Source organism: Pecten maximus, chromosome 6, assembly GCF_902652985.1.
Source record: "Pecten maximus chromosome 6, xPecMax1.1, whole genome shotgun sequence".
Classification (NCBI taxonomy): domain Eukaryota; kingdom Metazoa; phylum Mollusca; class Bivalvia; order Pectinida; family Pectinidae; genus Pecten; species Pecten maximus.
This window is the reverse complement of record NC_047020.1, coordinates 41,358,708-41,371,437: the sequence shown is the minus strand read 5'-3', so window position 1 is coordinate 41,371,437 and position 12,730 is coordinate 41,358,708. Positions and strand designations below refer to the sequence as shown.

The 12,730-nt window shown below is 34.4% G+C and overlaps 1 protein-coding gene across 1 annotated transcript; it reads left to right on the top strand.

Annotated features, from left to right (window-relative positions):
- Positions 1 to 4,914: 4,914 nt before the first annotated feature.
- Positions 4,915 to 10,939, top strand: LOC117329804 (40S ribosomal protein S3a-like). Its single transcript, XM_033887955.1, has 6 exons — positions 4,915 to 4,961; positions 6,321 to 6,424; positions 7,016 to 7,329; positions 8,254 to 8,336; positions 9,728 to 9,837; positions 10,749 to 10,939. Exons 1-6 carry the CDS (start codon positions 4,915 to 4,917, stop codon positions 10,862 to 10,864), a joined length of 774 nt encoding a protein of 257 aa, XP_033743846.1. The 3' UTR covers positions 10,865 to 10,939.
- Positions 10,940 to 12,730: the final 1,791 nt, after the last annotated feature.

Sequence of the window (12,730 nt, the reverse complement as noted above, 5' to 3'; positions counted from 1 at the left end):
TCAGGATTGTGGTATTTTGATTGACAGCTCTTCAGAAATCAAATTACCAAATTGAAAAGTTCAGCAGAAATAAGCAGCCTCAGAGTTATTCGGAAGTTGTTTCGAGATTTCAATGCATCAGCCAATTTATTTGAACAAACTAAATAACCCTTTATCCCGACATACCACTGGCCCAATACCATGATATATTGTCTTAAGTTTGGTTAGTTTTGTTCCCTGTGATTTGACAGTAAGCCAAGGTCATTCTTTTATACAATAAGTATATAAGGCATTTCCTGCATATTTCTATCCAACTTTGACTCTAAAATTCTGTGCGATTCAAGACTTTTGGATTTGAATTTCTGTATTTGTCCAAGTTATATTTTATCCTCTGTGAAAATTAAATTTGTAGCTGTTTTTGTAAATATTTGATCATTAATACAAAAATGCCATATGGACTTTATTAACAGTTTAATAGATATTCAGTGACGAAAGGTTTAAAAATTCTGCAAATTATTGTTTTGGAGAGAACATGATTTTCAAGACCATTGGAGTAGTGTGAAAAAGATGGTCGGTAACGGTCTTCCGTGTATTAAAGTGGACGTGGATTTCCTTGATGTAACACAATGGTCCGCGAACGGATCTGTCTGAATTTAAAAAAAATATTTTTTTTGAAAAACCGACATACCGTATTTGACCTAATAAGGGCGCCTGCCCTAATAAGGGCGCCCCTACCTTTTTTCAAGGAAATAAATCTTTGACTGAGTGTCAAAATGGTGTTCAAAAGTAATAATTCATGTGAAATATTTTGCTACTTTATGTGGTCAATTTTCTTCAGCAAATTAAGTAACTGGAACACATGTTTTCGCCACATTTTGTGTATTCCTACAGGCTACAGATGACATGTCAGTGCAAAGAGCACCCAAAACTAAACACACATACAAATAATAACTTACCATCTTTATTTGAAGATAAAGTAAAGACTTCATTCTTGTTGATAAATAACTTTTGTTCAGAACAGAAAGCTAGTAAAAGACATTGTAAATCAATTATTAGGTCAAAGAAAACGATGTCTAATATGATCTGGGAAATCACCTGTTTCTATAAATAGAACACAAAAGAGTTCCATTTGAACATAAATGGTGGAACACACGTTCTCTGGTCTAAAGATCAGCTGGCATGGTTTACAAGTTTACAGGAGTATTCAAGTGATGTTTAAGCTTAATATATGATAATGAATAGATATCTTCATCTGGAATATTTTTATGACTGAATATTTTACCGTTTCCACAACCTTGGGTATTCTGCTATAAGGTATAGTCTGTTTCATTAAACTTCAGAATAACTAATCTTAATAAGGGCGCCCCCACTGTCAATTACCCGCGCCCTGCGCCCTTATTAGGTCAAATACGGTATATATTTACTGTGAAGTAGATCTTGACAGAAAGACGGTTTAAATGTAATCACAGTCTATACGAGTTAGCTCCCTTGAACCATTCTCCTGAAGTGGTGGGTCAAAGTGTGCAGCATACCATTAATAAGTTCAAGATACATTTAAATCGAGTTCAGTTTGTGTCCATCTTACAACAGATAAAATACAACACACAATAAAACTTATGTCGGCGCAAGAAACAAGTAAAGTACATGCATATTTAGACATTAAGGGTCATCTATATAGCAGAATAGTGTTGAATTTCAAACACGAATAAATACCTTAAGATTTGCACAAAAAAATGTCATGTAATATACCAAAATGTTTGGACATGTAGCTTCTTACAATCACCAATAATATGCTATAGATGCTACCAGTTTCTTCTGTAGAGTAACTTTGTGGTAAGATTTCGTATGGAATAATTCTAAGTCACGCAAATGATCAAACCTGAAAAATAGCCATGCTGTTATGTTCACAAGTGTCTATAGCACAGGATAGGAGCATTTGTTTGACCGGATTTTACTGTATGTACGTATAAACACTTATTTTGTTTTGACCTTGAAATGCAAATGGCAGCTGAGAATAATATTACACAAATATGGCTTAAAGGAGGCATTTCAGTTAATAACAAAACTCCTATATCGTACTTTTAAGACATCTCATCATAGTAACATGAACATTGGAATGTCAATTTGTTAAAATGGTGAGTTTGCAGCCTTTTTCAGAAATAGGCATATTTTACCCCAAACTCAACGGTTGAACATTTTTTTTTAATAAAAGCAGTCTTCTTGCCACTTCAAGAATACTTTATATTGTCTAATAAGAGCATTTTTGATGTTTTAAATACCTCCTTATATGCCATATTTGTGTGATATCATTCACGACCGCCATTTGCAATTCAAGGTCAAAATAAAAACAGCGTTTATACATATAATAACGTCAAAGCTGGTCAAACCAATGCTCCTATTTTGTGCTTTAGACACTTGTGAGCAAAACGACATGACAAGTTTGCGGAATATATGGGATACAAATGAGTTAATTATGTCCCCCTGAAACATGCATTTTTCTTACGTTTTGTTGAAATTTACAAACAGCTTAACAAATTACATGTCAACAGCAAGACCCAGGGTTTGCCATGATACATACTAAAAGTTCATCATGATACTTCTGTGACATTGCACCATAATAGGGATTTATAGGCCTGTACAATATCAATGTTTTGACTGGATTTGCTGTTTATAGATGCCCCTTAACACGGTTACATTAAGGTAGTCTAAAATACTGTACACTAGAAGATTAAAAGTGGTTAGTAGCCACGTTATGTTTACATCATTTAAAAGCTAAGAAAAGTTCCTTCTTCACCACGTTGCATACAGTTGGTGATCTAAAAGAATTAAATTTTAAGAATTACTCGTAGGTTCATACTTTTTTTTGTACAAACATTTCTATGATGATTCCATTCTAAATATTTTCATATCGGTATTTTGTAACTTTCTTTAATATTTATCACTTTCCAATCTAAAATTGGCATATTACTGCTAAGATTTCTCATGTAAATATCTTAATTATTCTGCAACTGTCATCCCCGTTGTCGGAATACAGTACACCAACCACCACATATAATTTATCCCGAAACTGCCAACGCATCATCGGAATACACCCACCATTTATATTTTTGCTGTATACGGCAGTGACGAAAAACAGCTGTATTTTAGAATCTTAGCACGTGCGTCAATTCAAGTGAAAAAAACGTTTAAAAGGCGAACATATTTGGATCATTGTTGATACCGTTTCACTTCAAAATGTTTATTTTTGATGACTATTGCAGGATAAATAGAATACATGATCAGTGTCTTAAAATATTCAGCTGTATTATTGGCTCGGGACAGAAAGACGCTTGTTTTTCATTACCCTCGCCAAAATATAGCATATTTAAGACACTGACCATGTATTCTCTATTTACATATTTTGCTGTACACTAAGAATCTTACCACGTGAGTAAACTGACCTACTTCTAAGTGAAACAACGTAAAGGCGAATATATTTGGAAGATGCTCATTTTGAGTTGCGGTATTTATGAAATGGAATACCTAGTCGGTGTCTTAAGTATAAACTGTATTTTTGGCTCGGGACAGAAAGACAGGCAGCTCGCCAAGGCAAGCAACTTTTGTCTTTCACATATACTGTATTTTAATGACTTGAAGAATAAATAATACGTGGTTTGTGGCTTGGGACAGAAAGGACAAAAGTGACTCACTATGGCTCGCCACTTTTGTCTTCTTTACCCTCGCCAAAATACAACTTAAAATTTTAAGACACTAAGCATTCTCTCTCTATACTGAATATTGGCACATTTGCTTATTTTCTATATATGACAGTCATGTCCCCCGTGGCCAGAGCCTACATGAAACTAGTTTCCCGTATATCTAGCGTAGCCCCAATACACATCTTCGCTTGGCAAGGCTTCTGATTGCGTTACACTCCAAAAAAAAAATAATAATATTGGCTAGCGAAGATGCCAACACCAGGCGGTGACTATTTTGGTGGGCAGCTAAACGTTTTGTAAATGACCATATTACATGCAGACATTGACCGCGTCTGTCAATATATTCATATTCAGTTATTCTTAATAATATAACTAGAACAGGTACCCCTTTAATTGCTGATAGATATCTAAACTGTTGGGGAGATTATGTCCTTGATGCAGATATACAGGCCTATACACATCAAGCTAAATTTACCAACGTTATACGAATCCTTTCCGTCTATTTGAAGTCATTTTTTGTCTAAATCTAAACGCAAGGGAAATTTTGACTGATGTCATGTGGCGTTAGACCATAATTAATTTACCTCTAGATCTATGTTATATTATACCAAAGAGAAATTAAAGCAAAAGATATTTCAAAACTTTGCAAAAACAAAACAACTGGTTTTCATATCATGCTGCAGAACTAGTCAAATTGGATCTGCAGTGAGCTGGAAAATAATTACAGGAATAAATGTCACCACCCTCTATTATGTGAAAATTACAAGATAACTTCTAAATTACGACCCGGATTTAACTGTGGTCTGAGGCCTTTAGAGGTGTATTACAATATGACCTGACACGTGTTATTGCAAATTATTGTGAAATTTACTTCATAAAAAACGACCCAGAAATGTAACTGTCGACTGAGGCCTTTGTTTTTGGTCATTTGGCCTTATTCGGATCATCCTCGGGTTGTTTTGAAATAAAACCTTGAAAAGTTCCGGATGACGTTAGGCCTAACTCATTGCGAATTATTGTGAACTGCTTCATAAACAATGGAAATCAATGTAAACAAGACGCTTATTGCTATTTCTGCTTCTATTCCGTTCATATTCAAACATGTTCATAATTCAGATGTCCCAAAATGCCCAATCTTGTATACATAGTGATGTGTACTTCCCTTTTCGCTCAAACTACCAAGGACCTCTTGGGTGCTCTGCTAAATAATTAAAGGGGAATCTATAAAATGAACCGAATGGTAACAGGAAAAAGTAAGAAGATGATAAAAGCCAGGAAAAAGATGTAAGTTCATTGAACAGACATAATTTGTGCAAATAAGATACATGTTTACTCAGGGACGTATAATAAGATATATATAGTTTACTCCATGAAAAGCTATATATATATATGTCCCTAGTTTACTCCATGAAAAGCTGTAATAAAAATTAATTCATCATGCAGTTTCAGTTTCAACCACAGATCAATACGAGTAGACGACATCGACCGGACCAAAACGTCAATGAGTTGTGGGCAGCAGATCATAGTTTCCCAATATTTATTATGTAGTGTGGCATTGGAATGAGTTTAAAATTATTTCTAAAACACTAATATCCCATGCATTCTTGCATCATCTAAGAATAATTGCAGTTTTCGTCGGATATATGAAAATGATATATTATAGGCTTTCAATGACGTTCGAGTATTTTTCGTAAATTTAAAGGGGAGTACGATTACAAGGAGAGGAATTGACAGGTAATTTGTGGTGAATACATTATAAAATGCACAGGCAAAAATGTGGTTATAAATGTTGAAGACTATACAAATATATCGTTAAAAAGTAATATGCTGTATATCAAACAAGGGACAACAACCTTTAATAATCAGATAATTATTTTTTACAATTCCATGCTTTATATCTGCTCGAAAATGTATCAAAAAGTCTAATTCTGTATCAAATAATACTTTAGAATTATTTATCATTTTTAAAGAGACAATCCTCCACATTAAGAAAGTAAATTTAATGTATCATCATTTTACATTCTATAACAAGTGAAATATCGAAAATTATTCATTCTATAAAATTGATATTTTCACTAGGCCCTAGTGAATAATATTAATGTTTTTCACTAATTTGACCAATCAAAACACTCGATACAAACGACTTTGGGGAAAATTAAAAGCTGATCCGGTATATTTTGCTTTAAAAAAGTATTAAACAGAATATCTGACAGTATCTTCAGTAATACCAAATATTTCACTCGTGTGGCTGATATTTTGATATTTTTTTCACTCGTGCTGCACACTCGTGTAAAGCATCAAAATATTAGCCCCACTCGTGAAATATATTTAGTATTACTGAAGACAATGTCCGATATCCACTCTATATGTATATTTATCATTCATTTTTACTAATACTCATTCATTTCTAAAGAATAATCAACCACAAGATTATGAAATCATATAAAACTCTGTGGTTTTAAGCAAGACTGACCAATTGATTCGTTAAAGGTACCGTATGTTTTGACATAGTCTGAATAAATCGTAGGTTTCATTCTTTCTAATCGTATCCGAGAATGATCGATCACATGCATGGTCACCACATCATTATCAAATTATAAAAATGACTACAGTTTGTTAATCGTTAAACTTGTATTCTTTCAGAATCGATCCCTTCACCAAAAAGGACTGGTATGATGTAAAGGCGCCGTCTATGTTTGCTTTCCGCCAGATTGGTAAAACTCCTGTGACAAGGACACAGGGAACAAGTAAGGAATTATTGAATTGCATACTTTGTTTTAAGAGCAAATAGCTAAGGAACAGTTTTCGGTTTTTGGCCGATTTCACTATGTCCGAAATCTCTGTTATTTAAGGTTCAAAAACCACTGATTGGCCAGTATATCACAAAGTCACAACCTGATAGGTAACTATCCATTGAAAATGTCGATATAAATTTCCGAAGTCCGATTGAATTTTCTTTCAGAAGTTCAGGTCATAATAATTAACAGGTAAACATTTCAGATTTTTGAGAATTTTTACTGCGAAATTCACTTATTTTGAAAATGGCTACCATGCAAAAAGTTGAAAATGGCTACCATGCAAAAAGGCTTGAGCTGAAGGACCCAACTTTTTTTTATTAAGTGTTATATGAGACCCTAAACGTTTGTTGGTTGGTCCCTTAACAGTTGAGTTTACAGATGCTGCTAGATTAGGGACTGAATCTTCACCTAATGCAGGACTTAAATCCAATAGCCTGTCAGGATCATACGGTGTAGTTTTAAACACATTTCTATCATATATGTAGAATTCTATTTAATAACTCTGCTATCTTCATTCTTCCTATTAACATACTGTTTCAGAAATTGCCTCTGATGGCTTGAAAGGCAGAGTGTTTGAAATTGCCTTAGCCGATCTGCAGAACAACGAGATGTCCTTCGGGAAGTTTAAGTTGATAGCTGAAGATGTCCAAGGTCGCAACGTACTGACCAATTTCCACGGCATGGATCTGCCTAGAAACAAGCTATGTTCCATGGTCAAGAAATGGCAGACATTGATCGAGGCTCATGTTGATGTGAAGACCACAGACGGATTCCTTCTCAGAATGTTCTGCATTGGCTTTACCAAGAAGAACCAGCACCAGGTCAAGAAAACCTCTTATGCCCAGCACACACAGGTATACGTTGGTAAATTGATTGTGCTGTAAAATTTGTTTTGAACACACCTTTCTCTGCCCAGTCACTGGTTCATCACGTCAACGTAATGGTAGAATTATCATTTAGCATGTTTTTTTTTCTGACAATATGTGATATTAAGATGCCTGACATTTTGACAACAAGATGAATATCTTATAGAGTGTTGGGGCCAGGATGTACCTGTATGAAAATGTACATTCTCTTGACAACGTTTGGCAGCTTCAGAATTAAGTGCAGACGAAATCGATCTGATATGACATAAAACCTATTATCCTACACACACAAAAATAATTCCTAGGCCCTGTTTCCATTCTGTCGGCATTGTACTGTTGCCCATCCCTTTCTAATCGTTTTAACATCTCCCTCTTTAGTCGATTTTGGGCCATAGAAAATTAATGCTATAACCTGTGAAAACTTGAATTGTATTTTCACAAATAGAAAAAATTACTGGTTAGGACCGGAATGTTCAATTTTATATTTAGCATTAGCTCTTCATCACAGCCAGGTATGAAGAAAAAATACCTTCGTAACAGAATATTCACTTGCCCAAACTAAATTATACCTAGCTTGATGACACAATGTTTCCTAATTTGACAGTTAACCCAGTTTCTCAACAAGCCGAACCTGTATCAGGGTTGACATTTGGGTACTTGTTACAGTCCAAGTAGACTTGCGTTATTTTGTTTTGATATTAATCACTTTTAAATCTGTCTCAAAGCTTGTGATAAATATGAATTTTAAATATCAGAGGGGAAAACTACCTAATTTATGTAATAAAATCGGTCTATATTAATCTGCGAGTGGGGTACTTGTCTCAGTCCTGGTAGGATTGTACATGTCCTAGTGTTTGTCTCGACTTTTAAATCTATCTGTCAAAGCTTACCATAAATATGATCATTCTATAGGTGAAGACGATCAGGAAGAAGATGGTAGACATCATTACACGAGAAGTATCGTCAAATGACATGAAGGAGGTCGTCAACAAGCTGTGAGTTAACATTAAACTGCGCTGTGTACACAATTTAAATTCCAAAATAAGATTAACAAGCGTACCCTGGCTGAACAGATTGTATTTGAGATGGATTCCGACAGCTGCTTGAAATCTTTAGCTTAATTGTGGTTGGCATAGCACAGAATTTTCATGGTATGGAAGTAATAACCTGGAAATGTATTTCAGCTTCAAACATATTTTCTTAAGTACTAATTATAATTAAACAAATGATTCTTTAACTTTGGTGTTTTAGTTTTGAAATAAATGTAGAAGTATATTATAAAAATTGCCTCCCTCTGATACATTATAGCACTTTTTACTTCAATTTAAAGTAAACATATTAAGTCCAAAGTGTACATTTTGTAACTGAAAAGGAGATCTATAATTCACTTGAATTGAGTTTGGAGAAAGGTGTACAACTTTTAAAATGCGTTTCACTTCCTGAAGTTCAAACACAACTGTAAAGTGTGGTAGTGTAAGTTGGTGCTGTGTGAATATTCGGCACTAATGAAATGCATTAGTCAAAATATCGGATTAATCAAATTTTATTTAATAATTCATGTGTGTCAGATACAGTGTATAAGTCTGAATTCTCTTTAGTTCAATAGATATGTGGTTTGTCGCCAGAGCATATTCTTATCCTGTATGAAAATGTAAAGTTTTCGGCACCTGGTGTTTCTGAGTTTTGGGGCGTTGACGACACTCAGGAAAACGCTATCACCTGTCCCCATATATCAATAAAGATGATATTTTAAACCATTTTCAGTATTCATCTTTTAATCACTGCTCCTCTAGTCCCCCTATAATTGCCTCTCCCTCTTTTTTGAATTATTTTCTTTTAAAAAACGGGATCGGGTATGGGGCGATGGCTACCTCATGTTCCCCTATGAATGCCTCTTCCTTTTTTTTTGAATTATTTTCTTTTAAAATCGGGGGAGGGGGCGTTGTTACCGATCTCTGACCATACCTGATTTATTTGTTAATAATGATTACCTACTTTGTAGACATAATTATCCTGTTGTTACCATATGACTGAATCAGTCATTTTATTTCACATTTCAAAAAATGTCTGCGATTTATCCTGGTTTATCCTATTTAATTAGTGTCATTGTTTTCAAGTATTTCAAATTCTAAGTGCTCAGATACTGCCCGGAATGACTCCTCTATTCCGTACAGCCCACGATGTTCTGCAATTCAGGGTATTATTACCTCAGTCACGTAATTTCATATAGCAAACGATTTTTGTGGTGGAACACATATTAAGGTATTCATTCGAAATAATTACAGAATATAAAAAGTTTTGTGAAATACAAAACCATGAATAAAAATCAACCTGTGCTGAAAACAAGTTCTTGTTCTAACAAATGTTGATTAATTTGTCACTACAGTATCCCAGACAGCATAGGCAAAGACATTGAGAAAGCTTGCCAAGGCATCTACCCAATACAAGATGTCTGTATCAGGAAAGTCAAGGTCCTGAAGAAACCCAAGTTTGACAGTAAGTACACAGATGTTATACCAAACATAGCATCATATTTTGTGCTACACACAGAAACTGTTGTAGGTTATTTGGGTAACGTATATATATGATGGTGATCATGACTGAAAGGACTCCTTGAAATTGTAGAAACAAAACTTTGGTAGCTCTCATTTGATGTTTCAGCCTATATCAGTGTTTTGCTCTTTGACAAGAATTTGGAAAGATTGTAGTTTGGATTAAGAGTTCCACTTTCTGTAATCATTATGTCATGATAAACTTATCTTCCTCTGAACCAAATCAAAGCTTATTGAGCAGTATGAAATTAGATTTCAAAATTTATGTTTATAGCCTGAAAAACGATTGTCACAAAAAATGTCATTGCATTCATTCAATTTTCAAGCAATAGCTAAAACTTCTATAACTTGGCTACAAGTACAGTGAAACTGATACCAATTGATATGTCTTGAAAAGCAAATGCCACCAACTGGAAAAGTGCTGTTCACATATACACTGTACATGAAAAACACGTCCACGTGGTAGAAATCAGGACCTTTTTGTCAATTGGTAGAGTATAAAGTCATAGCATGAAATGTGACATTTTTCACTGTTTTCTATTGAGGGATATTCCAGGACAACCAATTTGTTTAAACATGGACCACTCTCAGAGGGGATTTAATTCAAACAGTATCCTATAATAAGATATATTTTCTTCTCTGTCCACCATGCATGATCTGTTTATTGCACTACGCTTCGTTATATTGATAAATGTAGTGCATAGCGTAGTGCAATCAGTCGTTGGTATCCGCCGATGACCATGTATAGAATTTCTTAACTTCCTCATGTTATATATGTATTACTGCAATATAGCTGAGAGCTGAAAGCTTTGTATGGAATTTGTACTTAAGTGAGTGATCTTTTTGATATTACAGTGGGAAAACTAATGGAACTTCACGGTGAAGGAGGAGCCAAGACCGTAATTACAGAACTTGGTGAACAAGTGACACGGCCAGAGGGATACGAACCACCAGTGCTCGAGTCGGTCTAACTCTTTTTAGGGATTAAAGTGTCTTTCTGATGTTTTTACCAAAGGATAAACTTCAAATGTCTATACCATACTGAACATTGTTAAAAAAAAAAACAAAAAAAAACCAGAAAGACAATTCAATCCTTATATTTATTAAGTTTTCATTTTAAAACTTAAACACTTGCTCAGTTAAAGTTGAGAATACTCAAAGGGTCTGAATTGTATGATATCGTTTGGTTTTCACAGGCTCTTGAAACAGCCGCTATATGATGTCGAGAATTCCCATCAAAATTCAGTTATCAAATTAACAAAAATTGTTCCATTAAATGAACTATACGATTTGGGTTTTCCCAGAAACCTGTGTACGATTTTGCGCATTGACTTGACTTTCTACGCATTTCTGAAGAAAACTAATACTAATCATTTTTTTAGAAATTAGTTTTTATTTGTTGCAACTAATAATGACAATCATGATGACCTTTTTCTACCTACAAAGGTTTTCCGGATGCAGGAATGTAATGAGAAATACAGTGAGGAGTTGCCCTTGGCATTTGATGTATTTTGCTCCTTATGTGCGAGGCACTTTTCTCGCGGTCATCAATATTGTTTACTAACCATAATAAGTCTTAATTAAGTGATGCAAATTACTTGTTTATGATATTATCTTTTTATTTTATTTATCCTATATTGCATTGGATTCATGTTGCATAAAACAGAATATTTGAAATAGATTTAATGTTATATTGTGTTTGATATGAATTTAAGAAAACTTGAAAAATATTTACAGATTACATTGTAAATGTATATCAAACTATACATCTGCTGAACAAAATACACATTGAGGTAATGTTAATTACAAATTCGCTTCAGAACGTATACCCTGGTCTGAATTGTCTCACGATACTGAAATCACTTTCGTTAATTTCCTTGCGAATTTGTTATGGTGTTAATTAAATTAATTCTAAGCACAACACCGAAACTGTTCTCACGATTGTAAACATAACGCAGCAGGATATTAAAAGTAGTTGTGACGCTGCCTCAAATTCAAACCTTAGGTATTCAACTATAAGTGCTTAACTTACGTTCTGCGATGATCACTTAAAATTAGTTCGAAAACATAGATTTTGAGAGCATTCCATATATGGAAATATGACGTCATGGTTGACTATGAGTGTTTATTCAAGACGGATATATTTGGCACAATGGCGACAGTCGTGTGCGGAACATGTGGATTACTGCAGTAGTCCTAACACAGGTGCATGCGAATCCAATGAATTATATAGGTATGTGATTTCATTCATTAAGATAATATCTATAGATATACTGTAATCGTATAGAACGTATCTGGTTATTCAAGGAAACTTATAGGTTTCAATACAGTGACAAAACTGCGTCCTCATTGCTAAAAATTGAATCCGACTAAGATCAAGAATGCACTGAGGAAGAGCATTTTGAAGCACATGTATTATGCGTACTTTGCCGTTTTTTCATAAACCACACGCATACCTTGCACTTTGTTAAACAATGATATGTCGTCAACAATGTACAATAAAGAAGATCTTCATACCTGGATGCACTGAGCGCAACATTTCTGCATGAAAAAATGCTTGCGAACCTGTTCAAGTATGCCTATTTGATAAAATAGCCGAGGCCTGTTATGTTGTCTATGGACGCTGGAATATGGGCCATCGTATTCATCCACGCGCCTCCAAACTTTCAGACTTAGTATATACCTAACGTTTTATCCCGAATCCAAAATTGGAGAAAAATGTGTATTTATGAAAGTATACGGGAAATTCCCCAAAAAGGTTTCTGTGCAAAATAATCCCACAGTAATCCCACAATGCAACGGGCAGGTTATCATTCAACACAAAATGGCGGAACGCT